General features: G+C 42.6%; 1 protein-coding gene across 1 annotated transcript in view; it reads left to right on the forward strand.

Moving 5' to 3' along the window:
• TTN (titin) overlaps positions 1 to 19,771 on the forward strand; it is a 501,281-nt gene extending 481,510 nt beyond the window's left edge. The window contains exons 370-386 of the mRNA XM_078776713.1: positions 1,355 to 1,948; positions 2,102 to 2,389; positions 2,514 to 2,813; positions 3,036 to 3,338; positions 3,532 to 3,834; positions 4,094 to 4,678; positions 4,867 to 5,169; positions 5,350 to 5,649; positions 5,776 to 6,351; positions 6,506 to 6,808; positions 7,020 to 7,613; positions 8,308 to 13,631; positions 13,755 to 13,911; positions 14,022 to 14,557; positions 14,995 to 15,148; positions 17,558 to 17,875; positions 18,281 to 19,771. Of these exons, the coding sequence (XP_078632839.1) occupies positions 1,355 to 1,948; positions 2,102 to 2,389; positions 2,514 to 2,813; positions 3,036 to 3,338; positions 3,532 to 3,834; positions 4,094 to 4,678; positions 4,867 to 5,169; positions 5,350 to 5,649; positions 5,776 to 6,351; positions 6,506 to 6,808; positions 7,020 to 7,613; positions 8,308 to 13,631; positions 13,755 to 13,911; positions 14,022 to 14,557; positions 14,995 to 15,148; positions 17,558 to 17,875; positions 18,281 to 18,573 (11,231 nt within the window). The 3' untranslated portion in view covers positions 18,574 to 19,771. The remainder of the gene's footprint in view (positions 1 to 1,354; positions 1,949 to 2,101; positions 2,390 to 2,513; positions 2,814 to 3,035; positions 3,339 to 3,531; positions 3,835 to 4,093; positions 4,679 to 4,866; positions 5,170 to 5,349; positions 5,650 to 5,775; positions 6,352 to 6,505; positions 6,809 to 7,019; positions 7,614 to 8,307; positions 13,632 to 13,754; positions 13,912 to 14,021; positions 14,558 to 14,994; positions 15,149 to 17,557; positions 17,876 to 18,280) is intronic.
• Positions 19,772 to 20,433: the final 662 nt, after the last annotated feature.

Here is a 20,433-nt window from a genome sequence, read left to right on the forward strand (position 1 = left end):
GTTGTGTAATGTGTTTTATATTACAATTCATTATAAATTGAAGAACAGTGCACATTTGGGAGAATCCTTCTTCACACAAAAAATGAGAATCATGGAATGGAAAAGGAGAAAACACAATTAACTCAAAAGTATTAGCATGAAAGACAGACACAGAAAATCCAACTCTTTAACCATGGCAGACTTTTTGCCACAGTTCCATGGTCTTTAACCACAATATTAACAAAAGCTCAAATCCTATATTCCCTTTTGAATGAGTTACCACAGACCTGAAATAGATCACGAGACCAAGTGCAACATCTTTGCCTGAACAGGATGGTTGCCGGCTTGCCGCTCTCTCATGGTCTAGTGTGAGCCAGAGTTGTTCTGCCTTTTAAGATGTGAAAGCATGGCCTGTGTTCGTCCATGATGAAGGCCACAACATGGCTGAAACGTTGGATTTTCTGATTGTTTCTTTTTGACAAAACCTCGAATTGGCTAGGCTTTTGCAGTTTAGGTTTTGAAGCTATTACAATTTTTTGTGAACTTACCTTATACAGTATCTTCTGTTATTTATCAATCGATTGACTTTTCAATGTTACAAATATGTTATTTGTCTCCTCTTTGTTATTTTACATTTCACTTATAAACGAATATTGACTTTGCATTAATGCCTGAAGCACATCAAAGAAATCCTGTGTAACGTTTTGACCCGTTCATTTTTAGAACACCTATTCGACCCGTTCCCCTTTCCCATTCCCTTATTGCAAATAATTCATCAGATGTAATCTATACCTTTGTGTGTATTGTATTCCTCTGTGTTGTGTTGACCTTTGTGTATACCCATCATTTTGATGGACTTTTCCCCTAGTCTTAGCTAAATTATTGATAGAATCAGATCTGACTATAAACTATAATTCTCGTAATTTGCAGTCTGGATTGTGCCACCCATCTGAGGGGATGTTAATTTCGGTGTTCCATATGCTATAATTTGCTAGCCGACATTAAATTACCCACTGTGTCTTTTGAACAAAGTAGGTCATTATGTGCTGGTAACTTGGCCAAATTTGAAATCCCTGATTTTCACTAGCGATAAGAAAGCGATAGTAAAGCACTCAGCATATCTCTTGCGCATCAGCTCATTCAGCAGGTGCTGTGAATGTCTGCCAGTCGAGTAAGATTTACAACACTAAATGGGACTGTATTGAACTTAACTGAAACCTTGTACAATGTTTACAATTTGTAAGAATTTTAATCAAGCAAACCCAAATATTTTGGGGGTAAAAATGCCATTTTTGTCTGTTTTCCACTAAGCAGTTTTTTTATCTCTTTGGTAGCAATATTAATGTTCTAATCCAAGTAACTCTTGTTATTTCAGACTCACCTGGTCCTCCTGGCTCAGTGGTTGTTAAGGAAGTATCACGTGATTCAGCCACACTAACATGGGAGGTTCCAACAATTGATGGTGGGGCACCCGTCAATAATTACATTGTGGAAAAACGTGAAGCAACCATGCGTGCCTTTAAGACAATTACAACAAAGTGCTCCAAGACCTTCTACCGTGTCACAAACCTAATTGAGGGCACCATTTACTACTTCCGTGTGATGGCCGAAAACATGTACGGCATAGGTGAGTCCTGTGAGACAGCAGATTCCATGCTCATCTCTGAGGTACCTTCAGTTCCACAGATGTTGCAGGTAGATGATATCACCAAATCCTCAATCACACTTTCATGGGAAAAGCCACTGCATGATGGTGGAAGCCGGCTTACAAGCTATATCGTTGAAGCCTGTCGTGCTGGCACCGATCGTTGGATGAGGTGCACTTCAGTCAAGCCTCAGGTGACAAAGCACACAATTACATCACTGAATGAAAATGAGGAATACCTTTTCCGAATCCGTGCCCAAAATGACAAGGGTATCAGCGACCCACGGGAGCTTATCACATCTGTGACCATCCGAGATCTTAAAGGTACTGTGTTTGCATAATTTTAGCATCAACTCACTTTTGGATTGTAGTACAATAACATCCTGAATTACTTTTCTAACTCGATTCATGACATTTAAAACAAAATAAATTTACATTTTACAGTGGTTCTCAATTCTCCATTTGTTTCCATTTCAGTGATGCCAAAGATCGACGTAACAGGATTCCCTCAGAGGACAATCAACGTCCCAGCAGGAAGGCCCATTGAACTTGAAATTCCCATCAGTGGACGCCCACCACCAGCTGTCTCTTGGTACTTTGAAGGCACAAAAGTGAAGGAGAGTGAGCGCACCAAGATCGAGATATCAACAAAGATGGCCAAGCTCACTATTCGTGAGACAACACTCCAAGACAGTGGAGAATATACTCTGGAACTCAAGAACATCACTGGCTCCGCCTCAGAGAACATACGAGTAATTATTCTTGGTGAGCAATCCATTTGCTTTATCATGTTATCTGATTGAATTTCATTTTTTGTTCGTTTACTGAATGAATAAATAAATTGTTCAACACAATCACAATATATGCTGCCATTGCCTCATCATCACAGACAAGCCTGCGGTACCCAAAGGACCTATCCGTATCGATGAGGTGGATGCTAGATCAATCAGCATTTCATGGGACCCGCCCGAAAACGATGGTGGTGCAGTAATCAGCTCCTATGTGCTGGAACAACGTGATGCCCACCGCCCAGGCTGGCTGCCGGTTTCAGAGTCGGTGACCCGGAACTTGTTCAAGTTTACCAGGTTGACGGAAGGCACAGAGTATGTGTTCCGAGTAGCAGCGCAGAACCGTTTTGGCATTGGCTCCTACCTACAATCTGAAGTTGTGACTGCAAAGAGTGCCATCAGTACGTTTTGCGAAGCTGTTTTGTTTTCAAAGATACATTGAATGTGCTGAAATAAATAATAGTATCTATAACTTTATATTATATGTCACTATATTTTGTACAAAAATGAATGTTTATGTTTTGCATTATTGTTCTTTTATTCCCATTATTGTGCTAAATCATCAGTGTTTTCTGTCAGTGCTAAAATAATCTAACGGTTGTTTTCATTTCCTGACATTATAGATGCACCAGGACCACCAGGAAGACCAACGGTATCTGATGTCTCACGTGATAGCATGACAATTATCTGGGAAACACCCATGGATGATGGTGGCTCGACTGTAACTGGGTACATTGTTGAGCGTAGAGAAACAAAAGCAGATCGTTGGGTTCGTGTTAACAAGATTCCCACCACAATGACTCGGTTCCGTTCTTCTGGCCTTATCGAGGGGCTCGAATATGAGCATCGTGTCACTGCCATGAACCCACGTGGTGTCAGTAAACCCAGCCTTCCTTCCAAATCTACTGTAGTCCGCGATCCTATTGGTGAGTTCCTGGAGATGAGTAGAGGGAGCGCTGATTAATTCTAGAGGAAATACAAATGAACGCAGCTTGCCTTTTATATAGAGGCTAATCCTTAAGCAACTCCTTAAAATATAATTAACAAACCTATCAAGATTTTGCATTCATACTTAGTTTCTAGCCATCGTCAGCTGATATTATTGCCTTTTATATACAGCTCCACCTGGAAAACCTCAAAACCCAAGAATCACCGACACGACTCGTACTTCAATATCATTGGCCTGGAGTCCTCCAGAGGATGAAGGAGGATCCAAGGTGACTGGGTACTTCATTCAGCTGCAAAAGCTTGACCAGTTTGAATGGACAAAGTGTAATACCACTCCAACCAAGATACATGAGTACACACTCACGCAGCTACCTCAGGGTGCCGAATACCGCTTCCGAGTCCTGGCAATTAATCTTGGAGGGCCTGGAGAGCCGGCAGAAGTACCTGGAACTGTCAAAGTTACCGAGATGCTTGGTAAGCTTTTCATTTTCTCTGAAAACAATTTCAAAATATGCTGCAATGTAATATACATTGTCAAGGAAAATAAAACTGAAACCTTTAATGGCTTTACCTTTTGATATAAACGTATATCTTAGAAGGTTGTTTAATGATACTCTAAGTGAGAATAACATATGCACTAAAAATTGCCAAACTTGCATGATTTTAAAATTAATTGATTGTTGTACTTCTTGTTTTGGTTGCTAAGACTTTTCTTTTGTATCATTATTTGCAGAGTATCCTGATTTTGAGCTGGATGCCAAGTACCAGGAGGGGCTGGTGGTTCGTAAAGGCAGCACTATCCAACTTACAGTACCCATAAAGGGCAAACCCTTCCCAATATGCAAGTGGACTAAGGATGGTAAAGACATTAGCCAGCATGCCATGATCATGGCATCCGAGTCACATACTGAGCTCATCATCACTGTTGCTGATCGTGAGGACTCGGGCACTTATGACTTGGTGGTGGAGAACAAGTGTGGCAAAAAAGTGGCATACATCAAGGTGAAGGTCATTGGGCAGCCTGATATGCCACAAGGACCCATAGAGTTTGACGACATCCAGGCACGCTCGGTACGTGTCAGCTGGAAACCACCAGCAGACGATGGTGGATCAGACATTACAGGATATGTCCTCGAGAGGCGAGAATCTCCTAAGCAGGCCTGGTACACCGTGGATTCGAATGTCCACGAGACATCCCTCGTTGTGAAGGGTCTGAAGGAAAGCATTGAGTATCACTTCCGTGTCTCTGCTGAAAATCAATTTGGTGTCAGTAAAGCACTGAAGTCTGAGGAACCTGTGATTCCTAAGACCCCTCTGAGTAAGTGGTTCCTTCATTTACTTTTAAATAAGCTTTACAGACTAAATATTGCAAATAAACTAATGCGATATGGCAATTGATGATGATGATTTGAAAGTGATATTAAAACATTAATGGATGTCACTTTACTACCCCTGCCCTACCCTTTTCATTCTCCCCATTAACACCACTCCTCTTCTCCACTGCAGGCCCACCAGTACCTCCGAACAATCTGGAGATTATTGACATTACGAAGAGCTCTGTCAGTCTATCTTGGTCCCGAGCAAGGGATGATGGAGGCTCACGGGTCACGGGATACTTTATTGATCGCAAAGAGAGCACCACAGAGAAATGGGTGCGCCATAACAAAACTCAGATCACAACTACAATGTTCCAGGTCACCGGACTTGTTCCAGGTGCAGAATATCAATTCCGAATTTTTGCACAAAATGAAATTGGCACCAGTGAACCAGGCCAAGTCTCAGAATCACTTGTCTGCAAGGATCCATTTGGTAAGGGTTTATTCTCTTCTTGCAAAGTATATTATATTACAACAATTTCCTGTTATATCAGGAAATGGTGATGCCACCTGAATGACGAAAAATAATGTCAGTGCCTTGTACTTTACCAAGCAATCATTGAGATGCTTTATTAATTACTTTTGTACATATTGTTTCTTCTTTTCCAAATAGACAAGCCAAGTCAGCCAGGAGAAATCGAAGTTATCTCTGTCACCAAGGACAGCATCAGCATTCAGTGGGAGAGACCAGAGTGTGATGGTGGCAAGGAGATCACTGGCTACTGGGTAGAATATCGCCAAACAGGGGACTCCATCTGGAAGAAATGTCACAAGGAGAAACTTACAGAGAGACAATTCTCTGTGGGAGGCCTCATGGAAGCCACAGAGTACGAGTTCCGTGTGTTCGCTGAGAACATAACTGGAACTGGCAGGCCACGCAGAACTGCTGTTACCATCAGAACAAAATTAACATGTATGTTTATCTTTGCTTCCTTGTACAGTTAGGCCATTTAATTAATTTATTGATCAGTTTTTATAACTTTTGTGGAAGTTAACACAATCTTTATGCGCTTATTCTACTTCTGTATCTCTTTTCCAGCTGCTGAAGCTCCAGTCATACAGAAAGAGATGCAAGATGTGACTACACAACTAGGGGAGGCTGGACAGCTGATGAGCCAGATTGTGGGCAAGCCTTTACCAGACATTAAGTGGTATCGATATGGACGAGAGGTTTTCCAGAGCCGAAAGTACAAGTTAAGCTCTGATGGTCGCACCCACAATTTGACAATTATAACTAATGAGCAAGAGGATGAGGGTCTTTACACCTGCAGAGCCATCAATGAAGCTGGTGAGGCAGAGAGCAGTGCTAAACTTCTGCTTGAAGCCAAACCAAAGTTCCATCCTGGGTTCCCCATCAAGGACCAATACAATGCTCATATTGGATCAAGTCTTCGCATTCACCTATTCTACATTGGGCGTCCGGTACCTGCTATTACCTGGTTCTATGGGCAGAAGCCCCTTCATGATGGCGATGGAATTACTATAGAAAGCACTGAAAGCTATACGCATCTAGTAATCAAAAATGTTCAGCGGAAGATGCATTCAGGAAAATACAAGGTGTTGCTCAGCAACCAATTTGGCAATGCTGAAACTGCAGTAAATGTCATTATTCAAGGTAAGGATATTACAATTCATTATACAAAACTTCTGATTGGAGTGAGTGTTGAATTTTGGATTAAACAGACAAACTATATAGACATTGCACTTTCAATACTAGATTGCAAAGCCTGAAATAATCACACCCTTCCTTCCCCTTTCCTCCCCAACAGATAAGCCCGATCCACCTGAGGGGCCAATAATCATTGAGTCTCAGATGAAGAACTCAGTGGTGGTGTCTTGGAAGCCGCCAGTAGATGATGGTGGAGCTCTTGTGACAAATTATATCGTGGAGAGGATGGAGGTCACGGAAGAAAAGGATTGGAAACTCTTTACTTCTGTGTCTGGAACACAATGCAGAATTGCAGGCCTAATTGAGAACACAGGCTATTACTTCAGAGTTTCTGCACAAAATCAACATGGAACTAGCTTACCCCTTGAGGTTTCTTCTGTGGTTGTTGCAAAGAGTCCTTATGGTAAGTGCTAACCTTATACCATAATAAAAAAAGCATCTTGTTGAGATGAAAAATATTTGACACAATGTATAGCCATGAGCTTAAATAAAGCCGTACCATTTCATAACCATTTCAGAACGTACCATTTCAGGAAAAAAATATCTAAATGTCATCAAAAGCCGATTAACTAAACTTTGATGGTTTCAACTTCCTTTTTTTTTGCTATCCACAGGAAAACCAGGAACTCCAAGCAAGCCAACAATCTCTGCTATCACGAAAGAATCTGTTGTTGTGGCTTGGAAACCACCAATCAGCGATGGTGGTGCTAAGGTTAAGAATTACTATTTGGAAAAGCGTGAAAAGAAACAAACGAGGTGGATTGCTGTCACTGCTGAAGATATTCGTGAAACAGTTTATTCTGTGACTGGATTGATTGAGGGATTAGAGTATGAATTCCGTGTCAAGTGTGAGAATCTTGGTGGTGAGAGCGATTGGAGTGAACCTTCTGACACTGTTATACCAAAGAGTGATGTACCCATCCAGCCTCCATGCTTCAAAGAGGCACTCCGTAACCTCAATGTCAAGCACACGAGCAATGCGACATTTGTCTGCAAGGTGACCGGTAATCCGAAGCCTGTTGTGAAATGGTACCGTCAAGGAAAGGAGCTTGATCCTGATGGTGTAAAAATTACATTTCAAGAGCTCAAAGGAGGTTATCACCAGTTGGTGATTTCCAATGTGACAGAAGACGATTCCACTCTATACCAAGTGCGTGCGACAAACCAGGGGGGGTCCATCTCTGCTTCTGCTTCACTGGATGTAGAAAGTGAGTTTCTTTTTATTCAATCAAATTGTTTTACTGCAGTGTGAAAATGCTTTATATACAATGAAATGTGAACACAATGGCCAAAAATGCATATAAGGACGAGGGATTCAAAGTGTGCATCACGAGGCAAATTTTGTACAGATATGCAGCCCAAAGGTCCAACGACCATTTCAAATAGCTTCATTGAGGTGCATTAAATAACGGACTAGTTTGTCCAAAAATATTTTCAGTTGAAATTTATTTATCTGCAATGGGAATGCAAAGCGATGAGCAGGTATCCGTTTTGCTTGTTAACTGAGGAAATATTATCTTTAAAAAAACAAAACATTGTTGATGATTCAGGTGTAATTGTAGAAATAAATAAATAAATATCGATATATGAACTGTTGTTGTATAGATATGTATGACACTTGTAAGTCTGTGATCTCAGGTTCAAATCCACGTAATGTACCGAGTTAATCTATCCATATTTGGACTATATTGTCTTTATTTTAAATTGTGTACATATAGGGGCATTGTTATCTGCCAAATATTTATTTGCTGCTTTTATTTTATTTTTCCTGCTCTTCCTTGAATCAAACATTCAAAAAAAAAAGTAACATTTATAGCATTTTCAAAGTATGCCTGCACCATTGATTTCATAGTATGTCTGCTACATCAACATGTATTGACATATCGCTTTCTGTCATTGCAGTTCCAGCAAAGATCAGCCTTCCAAAACACCTTGAAGGCATGGGTGCTGTCCACGCCCTACGTGGAGAAATTGTCAGTATAAAGATTCCTTTTAGCGGCAGGCCTGACCCAGTGATCACCTGGCAAAAGGGACAGGATTTGATTGATAATAATGGCCATTACCAAGTCATTGTAACAAGGTCATTCACGTCCCTCGTTTTTATCAATGGTGTACAAATATCCGATGCTGGTTTCTATGTCGTTTGCGCAAAGAACCGATTTGGCATTGATCAGAAGACAGTTGAGCTGGATGTTGCTGATGTTCCAGATTCACCACGGGGACTCAAAGTTGTTGACGTTACAAGAGATTCTGTCGCGCTTGAATGGGCCCCACCAGCAAGTGATGGTGGCAGCCGTGTTTTAAGCTACACAGTAGAGAAATGCGCAACCACCGCATTGCAATGGATACGTGTAGCCAGTACAAGGGACCCTCGCTACACCGTCATTGACCTCTTTGGAAAGACGAGCTACCAGTTCCGTGTCATCGCGGAAAACAAGTTTGGGCAGAGTCAACCAAGTGAGCCCACACAACCTGTTACCACCAAAGAAAGCAAGCTGCAGAGTCATGACTATGACTTGGAAGTGGATGATAGTGATACCTTCCAAACTTCTGTAGCACACACTTCTAGCACCAAAGTTCTACATGAACGCTACAATATTGCAGAACAGCTTGGACGTGGCGAGTTTGGAATTGTACACCGATGTGTGGAGACTCGCACCAAGAAGACATACCTAGCCAAATTTTCCAAGGTGAAGGGTGTTGATCAGGTACTAATCACCAAGGAAATATCCATTCTGAATAAGGCTCGTCATCAGAATATCCTCAATCTCCATGAAGCTTTTGAAAGTCTTGAGGAAATTGTAATGATATTTGAATTCATATCTGGGCAAGACATATTTGAACGCATGTTGACCGTTGAGCTGACAGAAAGAGAGATCATCATGTACATCCGACAAGTGTGCAGTGCCTTGGCTTTCTTGCATCACCAAAATATTGGTCATTTTGACATCAGACCTGAAAATATACTTTATATGTCTCGGGCAAGCTCCAGGATCAAAATTGTAGAGTTTGGGCATGCAAGAGCTTTGACTCCAGGCGACACATTCAGGATTGGTTTCACTGCTGCAGAATACTTTGCTCCTGAAGTTCACATGCATGACTTAGTCCATGCACAGACTGACATGTGGTCTGTTGGCACACTCACCTATGTTCTGCTAAGTGGTCTCAATCCATTTGCTGCAGAAACGAACCAGCAGATGGTAGAAAACATTGAGAGAACTCAGTATACATTTGATGAAGAAGCCTTCAAAGAGATAACAGTAGAGGCTCTTGATTTTGTTGATCGGCTACTGGTGAAAGAACGGAGATACCGCCTGACTGCTGAAGAGGCGCTTAAACATGTTTGGCTCAAGCAGAAGGTCGAAAGAACAAGCACAAAAGTAATTAGAACAATGCGGCATCGCCGGTATTACCAAGTGTTGGTAAAGAAAGACTGGAATGTCTCAATATCTGCTGCAAGGATTGCAATGGGGGGCCCTATCCGCACTCAACGTGGAGTTACTGTTGCTAAAGTAAAGGTGGCTCCAAGCTGCATTGGACCTGTGGCTGGCTCTATCTGGCATTCAGCTGTCGAGGAGGGTCAGCATGCATATTTCATCTGCCACATCGAAAATTATGATCAGGCAACACAAGTGACTTGGTACTGTGGTGTTCGGCAACTTGAGAACTGTGAACATCATGAGATCAGTTATGAAGACGGTGTGGCAAAACTCACCATTAACGATCTGAACAAATCAGATGATGGCACATACCGCTGCAAGGTTGTCAATGAATATGGGGAAGACAGCTCATACTGTGATCTCTTTATAAAGGGTGTGAGAGAATACAGAGATCATTACATGCAGCGTACGAAAAAGGTTAAACGCCCCATTGACACAATGCGCCTTTTGGAGCGCCCACCAGAATTCACTCTGCCTCTTTACAACCGCACAGATTACGTTGGTGATACTATCCGTTTTGGTGTCACCATTACAGTGCATCCTGAACCACGTGTTACATGGTACAAATCAGGCCAAAAAATTAAGCCCGACAAAGAGTCTAATAAGTACACATTTGAGTATGACAAAGGACTTTATCAGCTCGCTATTCACAACTTGACCGATGATGACTCTGCGGAATACTCTGTGGTAGCTCGTAACCGCTATGGTGAGGACTTCTGCAAGGCTAAACTTACAGTTGTACCTCGACCAAAAGCTAAGGAAGACACTCTTCGCCCCATGTTCAAGCGCCTTTTGGCTAACGTGGAATGTCAGGAGAGTGAAACAGTGCGTTTTGAATGCCGGGTTGGTGGTGTACCTCGACCAACACTTGTTTGGGAGAAAGATGGTGAACCGATCTTTCTGAGTCAACATGTTGAAGTATTTCACGAAGGTCTTGATTATTTCACACTAATTATCCATCACACCTTCATTGAGGACTCTGGAGTGTACAGAGTCACGGCAACAAACTCAGCTGGATCAGCAAGCTGCCAGGCTTATCTAAAAGTGGCACACACAACTTATGTGCGACGGCGGTTTAGGTCAGACGCAGAAAGAGAAGTGCAGGTTAAGAAACATGTGGATAAGACGGCGAAAATTGCAGAGATCATGTCTGGGGTAGAATCGACATCTTTGACACCTGTTGCCAAAGAGGCATTGCGTCAAGCATCTATAATGTACAAACCTGCAGTTACCACAAGGACAGTGAAAGGTGAATACACCATTGAGAAAAAAGTGCTGGAGGAAAAGAAAGAGGTCCGTATGCCATACACAATTCCTGCTCCTCGAAAAGCTCTGACCTTAGAAGAAGACAATGCAATCAAACAATTTATACCACTTTCTGATCTTAGATGGTACCGTAAGGTTCGTGATAGCTATGAAATGCCAGAACGAATGGAACGCTTCTCACTGCGACGTCAGCGTCGCATCCGACTTTCAAGGTGGGAGCAATTCTATGTTATGCCACTGCCAAGATTCACAGATCAATACAGGCCCAGGTTCCGCATTCCTTATTTAGTGCAAGATGATCTGGAGGTGATACGACCAGCTCGGCAGCAATCTCCATCAACTGCATATGATGTTAATTTGCGACCCAGACGCCGGCATTCACTGGGTGACATTTCCGATGAGGAACTTCTGCTTTCCGTGGATGACTATCTTGAACGATGTAGGCTTGAGGAAGAGCGACGCAAGCTTGAGGAAGAGTTGGAACTTGGATTTTCAGCATCACCACCAATGTATTCTCCTGTACGACACCATAAAGCAGATTACCACACCAGAGTACAAAGAACGGCTGAGGCAGAATATGAAGAAGAACAAGTTTCAAGAGCAAGAGCTCACACATACCACATCCCAACTAGGGAAGATGTGAGCCTGAGTTATGCAGAGCTACATGATCGTTATGACCGAACCATGATGCAAGCTTCCAGAGAAAGAAAACAAAGAACGCTAGAAGAGAAAGAGGACGCACAGCTACTACAATCTACCAAGCTTACACAAAAGCTCTCAGATTACAAGCATGAACTAGAGAAGATAGAAAAGCAAGAAAAAGAACGCATCATGTGGCACAGCGCTCAACGCAGGGAACGTAGAGAGCACAGAGAACACAGACATGAAGAAGAAGTGATTGTGGAACAGGAAATAGAAGCAACCAGGTCTGCTGACAGAACACGAAGGTCAGATCTTGATTTCTCAAGACTTTTGAGACGCCGTCGTTCCTTGTCGCCTGACTATATTGAACTTATGAGACCTGTTTCTGAAATGGTGAGGCATCGGAGCCCGCCAGCTGCGGACAGTGTGAGCTCTGACTCTGAACTTGTAGAAAGAAGGTCACCAACACCAGAACGTACTCGTCCACGTTCACCAAGCCCTGTTCCCCGTGACTCAAGGGAAAGCTCATTGTCCCGGTTTGAAAGGACAGCACGCTTTGATATATTTTCCCGCTATGAGTCACAAAAATCTGCATTGAAATCGCAACGAACAATGGAACGAAAGTATGAAGTGCTCACTCAGCCATCATTCAGCCTAGATCATGCACCCCGCATTACATTGCGCATGCGTTCGCACCGTGTTCCCCAGAACCAAACAACTCACTTCACACTCAATGTCCTTTCCCGGCCTACGGCTGAAATCCAGTGGTTTCACAATGGCATGGAAATTGACACGATGAGCTCTAAGTACTCTTTCGCTGATATGAGTGGCGTACTTACTCTAAAAGTATTTGATTGTCAGCTAGAAGATAGCGGAACTTACCGTGTTGTGTGTTCCAACTACAAGGGTGAAGCCTCGGACTATGCCACGCTGGATGTTACAGGTGGAAATTATGCCAGCCTTCGATCTCGTCGCAGGGATGAGGAGGCACTTCGTTCAGTGATTCCGGGGGTTACAAAGCAGGAAATGTATGCTAAAAAGACCATCCGGAAAGCAGCAGCTATGGAAGAAAGCCATGCTGTTACAGTATCTCAGATGGCAGTAACAGAATCTCATGAGGGAAGAGTGGTGTCCGAATCTCATGGTGCTTTTGAAAGTTCATCAAAGGTATCCATGGCAGCTGAGGAGACATCAATGTTTAAAACTGTTAAAACGAGCCATCCTGCGAGGATTACAACACGACCTCGGTCAGTTACAGTGAAACAAGGTGATAGGGTGCAATTTGACTGTCTGACAGATGGAGAACCTGTCCCATCAGTAATGTGGTACCACGAGGGTAAACCTGTCGCACCTAGTTCACGCTACACAATGACAACCTCTGAGTACCACTCTATTTTCAAGATAAAAGATGTAGAACCCTCAGACGAAGGTTCTTATACTGTGATTACTGAAAACTCTGAGGGGAAAGATGAAGCAAAATTCACCCTCACAATAAGAAAGAGTGCAGCAAAAGAACCCAGTAAGGTAACCATACCCAGGGTCAAGTCTCCAGAACAGAAAACTTCAGATCCAAAAGTTGGCTCTTCTAAAGGAGAAGTTAAGTCTCCAGATCTCAAAACTTCTTCATCCAAACAGGTGCAAAGCCCCCCAGCTGAAACATCACCTCAAAGCAAAAAATCTACAGAAGACATCTTAACTGCTGCTCTGGAGGGAAGTAGGGCAGGTGAAGTCAATAAAATGCCGACTAACCAAGCAGAAGAACCTTTCTTTTCTTCCAAACTTCAGGATATGGAGGCACAGGGTGACAGCATTGCCAAGCTGTCTGTTAAGATATCTGCGACTCCAACTGCAGTAGTTCAGTGGTCAAAAGAGGGAAAAGTAAGTATCTGCTTGTAAAACCTTCAATAACATTTGCAATCAATATTTACTGTAAATTTCAAAATGAAGTCAAGAATAATGTAATTCACGATTTCATTGTGCCTTTGTGTGTTCTACAACTAGGTACTTTCCCAGGGAGGAAAATATGAAATTTTTGAAGAAGCCGGAGGGTTCCATTTGGAAATCTATGACACCGAACCATCTGACAGTGGATGTTACAAGTGCACAGCCACAAATTCTTCTGGAGTTTCAACAACTTGCTGCATTCTTACTATCAAATGTATAACCTTGTGATGAATGAACTGTGTGACAGCATTAATTCTCACATTATTTTCTTTAATACCTACTTTTTACTGTATTCATCATAACACCGTTTATTTGTTTTAACAGCTACTAAAGAATCTCTCAACATCCTTCAACTGTCAAGCCAAAAATCTGCAAATATCGCTGACTGCACTGGTATTGTCCATGAAGAGGTTGTAAAGCAGGAAGTCCCGGGCGGACGTGTGAAGGCTTCTTACACTGAAACGATGGTATCCAAAACCAAGATGTCCATCAGTGAAGGCCAGAGCGTTACCCTAAAAGCCACTATTCCAGAAGCCTCCGATATCAAATGGCTTCTCAATGGAACTGAGGTGAGGAACTCCAGTAACCACCAGTATGGCCGGTCTGGTGCTGATCAAACGCTGACCATCAGTAAAGCGACACATCATGACAGCGGGATCATCACCTGCGAGGGTAAAACCCAGCAGGGCATTGTAAAGTGCCAGTTTGATGTCATGCTGGAAGATCTGGTGAAAAACGTGCCGGTGTTTATCACCCAACCAAGATCCCAAACTATCAACGAAGGACAGAACGTCATCTTCACTTGTGAGGTGTCTGGAGATCCTCATCCTGTGGTTGAATGGACGAAAGACAATGAACTGGTAACAGTGTTTCTCAGCACTTCTTTATTCTCTTTGTACTTGTATAATTGATGTGCCGTTCATCCTGGATTGTCTGAGTTTCGCTAAAGGCTGAGACGGTATTAGACGGTAAGGAAAAAGTTCCCAATCGTAAAAGTAGAAAATCAAGTTCTGCAGAGATTTAAAATCATCCCTTTTAATATTATAATTGTTGTGCACCTGTTTGAATGGTTTATCCTTTTGTTCTGAAGAAAGGCTAACACTCAAAATGTCAGCCACACCTCAATTCCTACAGCTATCAAATGACGCCGTCGTCAGTTGTTGATAGACTCTTATTGGCTTTCAGTAGATAAAAACAATAATTTGAAGCAATTTATTTGCACTTTAAAAAACCGGTGTTATTGGCGGTGACAACGAATGAGCACCATGTTTCTTTGTGCTATTTCACACCCTCACAGGTTTCCATCACGAAGCACATGAAACTTTCTCACTACAAAAATATTCATACCCTCGAGATACTTAAAGCTGATGTAAGAAACAGTGGAAAATACACTGTCATTGCCAAGAATATTCATGGGCAATGTGATGCTACGGTGTCGCTGTCTGTGTTCCGTAAGTGAAAACAGTCCCTTTTGAAAGGCACACACACACACACACACACACACATATATATATATATACATACACACATACATATATATATATACATACACACATACATATATATATATATATATATACTGTATATAATAATTATGTATACACACATACATATATATATATATATATATTATATATTATATATATTATATATCTTCTATATATATAAAAGAAAGTTTTTTTTTTTTTGTTTTTTTTTGTATACTGAATCGAGGCTCGTGGAAGAGCTAACATTTATTTCACAAACAAATCAACCAGACAAACAAAATATACAAAAAGAGGGAGCGGAAGACAAGATGGGGAGAGAAGGGGAAGCACACAACCACAACATTTGAGAGCAGGGAGAAGTGTGGGAGGGAGAGGGCTTGGGGGGAGGAGGCGTAGGAAGGGGGAGGGGGGGAGAGGTATAAAACACAAGGGGACCGAAATTAGCGGGGGTAGAAAAGATCAAGGTTTTGGATGGGGGATTTTGTTTGTAAGTTTGTCTGCACGCGCTAATCTCCTGAACGGTGAAAGATAGGAGGAAACCTCTGAAACAAAAAATGTCGGGACGGGCCCCGGGAAGGTTATAGGCTAGGTGGCGAGGCCGGTCGAGGCCCACCTTGGCCGGGCTGGGCCCATTTCGCAATTAAAAGCTGAGCTGAATTATAGTAGTCAATCTTCTACGGCCACGAGTAAAAGCTGAATTATAGTAGTAAATTCATTCAAAAAGAACTTAAAATGTTGGGACGGGCCCCGGGAAGGTTATAGGCTAGGTGGCGAGGCCGGTCGAGACCGCTTCAGCTGGGCTGCGCCCATTTCGCAATTAAAAGCTGAGCTGAATTATAGTAGTCAATCTTCTACGGCCGTGAGTAAAAGCTGAATTATAGAAGTAAATTCATTCAAAAAGAACCAAAAATGTCGGGACGAGCACCGGGAAGGTTATAGGCTAGGTGGCTAGGCCGCTTCGGCCCTTATGGGCCCATTTTGCAATTAAAAGCTGAGCTGAATTATAGTAGTCAATCTTCTATGGCCGTGAGTAAAAGCTGAATTATAGTAGTAAATTAATTCAAAAAGAACCAAAAATGTCGGGATGGGCCCCGGGAAGGTTATATGCTTGGTGTCGAGGCCGGTCAAGGCCGCTTCGGCCGGGGCTGGGTCCATTTCGCAATTAAAAGCTGAGCTGAATTATAGTAGTCAATCTTTGATGGCCGCGAGTAAAAGCTGAATTATCGTAGTAAATTCATTCAAAAAGAACCAAAAATGTCGGGACGGGCCCCGGGAAGGTTATAGGCTAGGTGGTGAGGCCGGTCGAGGCCGCTTCGGCCAGGCTGGGCCCATTTCGCAATGAAAAGCTGAGCTGAATTATAGTAGTCAATCTTCTACGGACGCGAGTAAAAGCTGAATTATAGTAGTAAATTCATTCAAAAATAACCAAAAATGTTGGGACGGGTCCCGCGAAGGTTATAGGCTAGGTGGTGAGGCCGGTCGAGGCCGCTTCGGCTGGGCTGGACCCATTTCGCAATCAAAAGCTGAGCTGAATTATAGTAGTTAAACTTCTACGGCCGCAAGTAAAAGCTGAATTATAGTAGTAAATTCATTCAAAAAGAACCAAAAGTCGGGACGGGCCCCGGGAAGGTTATAGGCTGGGTGGCGAGGCCGGTCGAGGCCGCTTCGGCTGGGCTGGGCCCATTTCGCAATTAAAAGCTGAGCTGAATTATAGTAGTCAATCTTCTGTGGCCACGAGTAAAAGCTGAATTATAGTAGTAAATTCAATCAAAAAGAACCAAAAATGTCGGGACGGGCCCCGGGAAACTTATAGGCTAGGTGGTGAGGCCGGTCGAGGCCGCTTCGGCCGGGCTGGTCCCATTTCGCAATTAAAAGCTGAACTGAATTATAGTAGTCAATCTTCTACAGCCGTGTGTAAAAGCTGAATTATAGTAGTAAATTCATTCAAAAAGAGCCCGGGCAACGCCGGGTGCTTTCCGGCTAGTATATATATATATATATATACACATACACACACACATACACACACGTGTATGAAAATTCAAAGCCATAACTTTAACTGTATTATACATTAACTTATCGTTTGTTTTTCTCTAATGCCAAGCTTGACCTATGCCAGGCATAAACTGAGCTAAACTGCAAGATCGAATCAATCAGCTTTGCTCAATTAATGTCTAGCATAGGCCAGCATTGTGTGTTCTGCCTAGTTAGCACCAGGAGTGTAATGTATTGGTTTTGATTCCATAAAAATACACCTTAAACTTGCAGCATGATAATTATGCCATAATCCTGTTTTTACGCATTATCCAAAAGTGTTCATAAACCACGTACATCTTCCTTATGCGTGTTCTATTAAAATTGTTCACCTCACAGCGTTGGTGGAAGAACCTGCTAAACAGATGGTTGTAGCAAATGTTACGACCACTGGTGGAATTAAAAACCTTGAGATGTTGCAGAAAATGAGTGACACAACAGAGGAGCTCATCTTATCAAGCTCTTCAAGAAAGTCTAAGTTCGCATTGGCATCTTCGACCATGTCATCCAGTGCTGACATTTTATCCCAAAGCTCATTGACCCAAAGCTCAATGTCATCCAGTGCTGACATTTTATCCAAGAGCAAGACCTCTTCGCTGAGCCATACGCAATCCAGCAGTCTGGCCCGGTTCATGTCAAGCATGGGTCAGCTCACCGGTAAGTTGCTATAGGTAGTTGTTTTTCACATTACTTTCTTATAATCACCATACTAATTGTTTAATTTATTAATAAAATTCCTCCAGTAATTTTCCCCACACACCCCTCTGTTTGCATTTTCCAATCACTTAACCAGTTTTACCATTTCCCTGGATATGCTGTAATTCACGTGTTCCCATTTTAAGTAACTTTGATTCACACGTAAACTAACATGAGGTATAAACTCCACGTGACCACCTCAAGAGTGAAAATTTAAGGCTAATGCTGCAAGCTGCCTTCCCATCCTTTTTCTACTCACGTAATCTGGAGCGGCTCAGCATGAGGTGGTCCCAACTCAATCCTTTGCATGTGTGCAGTGTCTGAGCCGCTTTGTTTTTTCCCACCCTTATGTTAGTCCCTTTGCAGAAGGTGAGCACACACCTCCTGTGATAGAAGCACTGCCAACGGAGGTGAGCATCAGCAGGGGGAAGGTGCTTACAGTTACCTGCACCTTCACCGCAAGCCCATCTCCTGAAGTCACATGGTCAAAGGAACACCGACCATTGCCCAAAGGAGGTCGCTTTCACACAGAGATGGCGGCCGACTTTTTAACCCTCTCCATCACCAACGCCCAGCCTGAAGATGCTGGATTATACACACTTCAAATTTCCAATGATTCGGGCATGTCAAGCGATGACGTGCTTGTCCACATCCTGTAGAGTGTAGGCAAACTAGTTGCATTGCTTGGCATACCTTCCCTTGGCTATGCCATGTGATGGCCTTATAAGGCCTATGACTGTGACACCGATCTTTTTATCATTGTAAATAGTAATGTTTTTAACTCGAAAAAAGTCATTGTATCTTTTTATGCACTTGACAGCCTGGTGAAGTTCCCACAGTGCGGCGGTCAACACTAAAACAACGTTGCTGTCAATGTACTGACTACTTTAATGTGTATATACGTGAGCCTTTTTATTAGGGCCGCGATGAATAAGTGCATCAATATGCACCCAGTGAATTTAAATAAGAGTCGGTGGGAGAAAGTTCTGTACGCAGAGCGATTACCTTGCCTAATTTTGACCAAAGCACATTCAGGCGTATGCTGGATTACACTAGCTAAGTGCCTAGAAATGCAAACGTGATAAGCTGAGTCGGTGGGAGAAAGCTCTATTGATAGAGCGACTACCTTGCCTGTATTACGACCAAAGAGAACCTCAACCCATGCGTTGAAGTCCAAGATATGCCTCAGCAGGTCGATGTATTCCCTGCTGATGTTCAAGATTTATACTCGTATACACCTGGCTCACCCGGTGCTACGGCCAATTTAAATTGGTCGCCACCTTGGCGAAGCCTGAGGAATATTTATTGGCAGAAGCTGCGATACTTGGCTTATTGTACCCTCCTTTAGGTCAAGTCTTCACAGCTTCTGGCATTTTCTCTGAATTTGGCAGTCATAAACAAAATGACGAATTGTTCCATGGGCAATGGAAAGTGCTTACGGCCAGCACTTTCTGAAAACCATGGCAACGCTGCTTCTTCGTGGCGATGCAAGTGGCGAGCACCTGTTCCAATGCCTGGCCAAATTTTCATCCCGGTGCCACCACGAGCCTTGCTGCGCAGGAGAAGCCCCAGCTCGAGGAGGGTTGTTTTTTTTAACCACTCCTGCTTCATTGTGTGAGTTAATTTAGAGATGAGTGAACACACCGGCAATATTATCCACGAAAATAAAATGCTCAGTACCTGGACGGTAGCAATTGGATTATGACGTCAATTGTTATTTCAACTGGGCATCATAATGGCGGGGACGATGTTGCTGAAAGTGTGTATTTTTTTGAATTCATTTAATCTGTGTGAAACCTCCTTGAGCTTTAGTTTGTAGATGTGTGACAGCATAATAAAACAAAATAAAAAATGAAATGTCTCTTGTCCGTTTGTATTGACCCACGAGTAATCTCGTCTCAAATAGGAAGATAATGAATGCCACATATTTTTTTGGAGATATTATGCAAGTGATTTTCTTAAGCAATTCTTACAATCATTCCTGTGCCAGTTTCAAACATTAGTACTCGGCTTGAATACCGATTAGTGCCATTTATGAAAGTAACCCCAATAAAGTAACTTAGCCAGATACTCAGCACTCATAGCCTTGTCCTTTCGAAAAATAATGAGATTTTTTTTCATATCTGCAACCACAATGCAATTTTGGAAAGAGAGGCCTCCTGGTCCTAAACTCAATGTAACACATTGTAACAAAGTTTATTTATTTATCTATGTAAATACACCTTGAGGATCAAAATTCGACAAATCTCAATGGCGAGCGTGTTCCGAACCGAGCAATCCTGCCACCCCCGTGTAAAAGCACAACTGCATACGAACTTCATAACACCATCATAATTGTCAGTTTGATGGTCTTTGATCTCGATTGTGAATATTGGTATGAAGCAATATGAACAAGCGTTACGCCTAGGTCCCCCGTCGGTGAAGTGATGTGAGTTGACAAAGTGGAAGATGCAAGGCGGCCATCTTGGATTTTGACGTGGCGACCCAATTTTCAATAGCGTTCTTCCTTATGCCTAGAT

This window comes from Myxine glutinosa, chromosome 1, assembly GCF_964187855.1.
Source record: "Myxine glutinosa chromosome 1, kmMyxGlut1.1, whole genome shotgun sequence".
Classification (NCBI taxonomy): Eukaryota; Metazoa; Chordata; class Myxini; order Myxiniformes; family Myxinidae; genus Myxine; species Myxine glutinosa.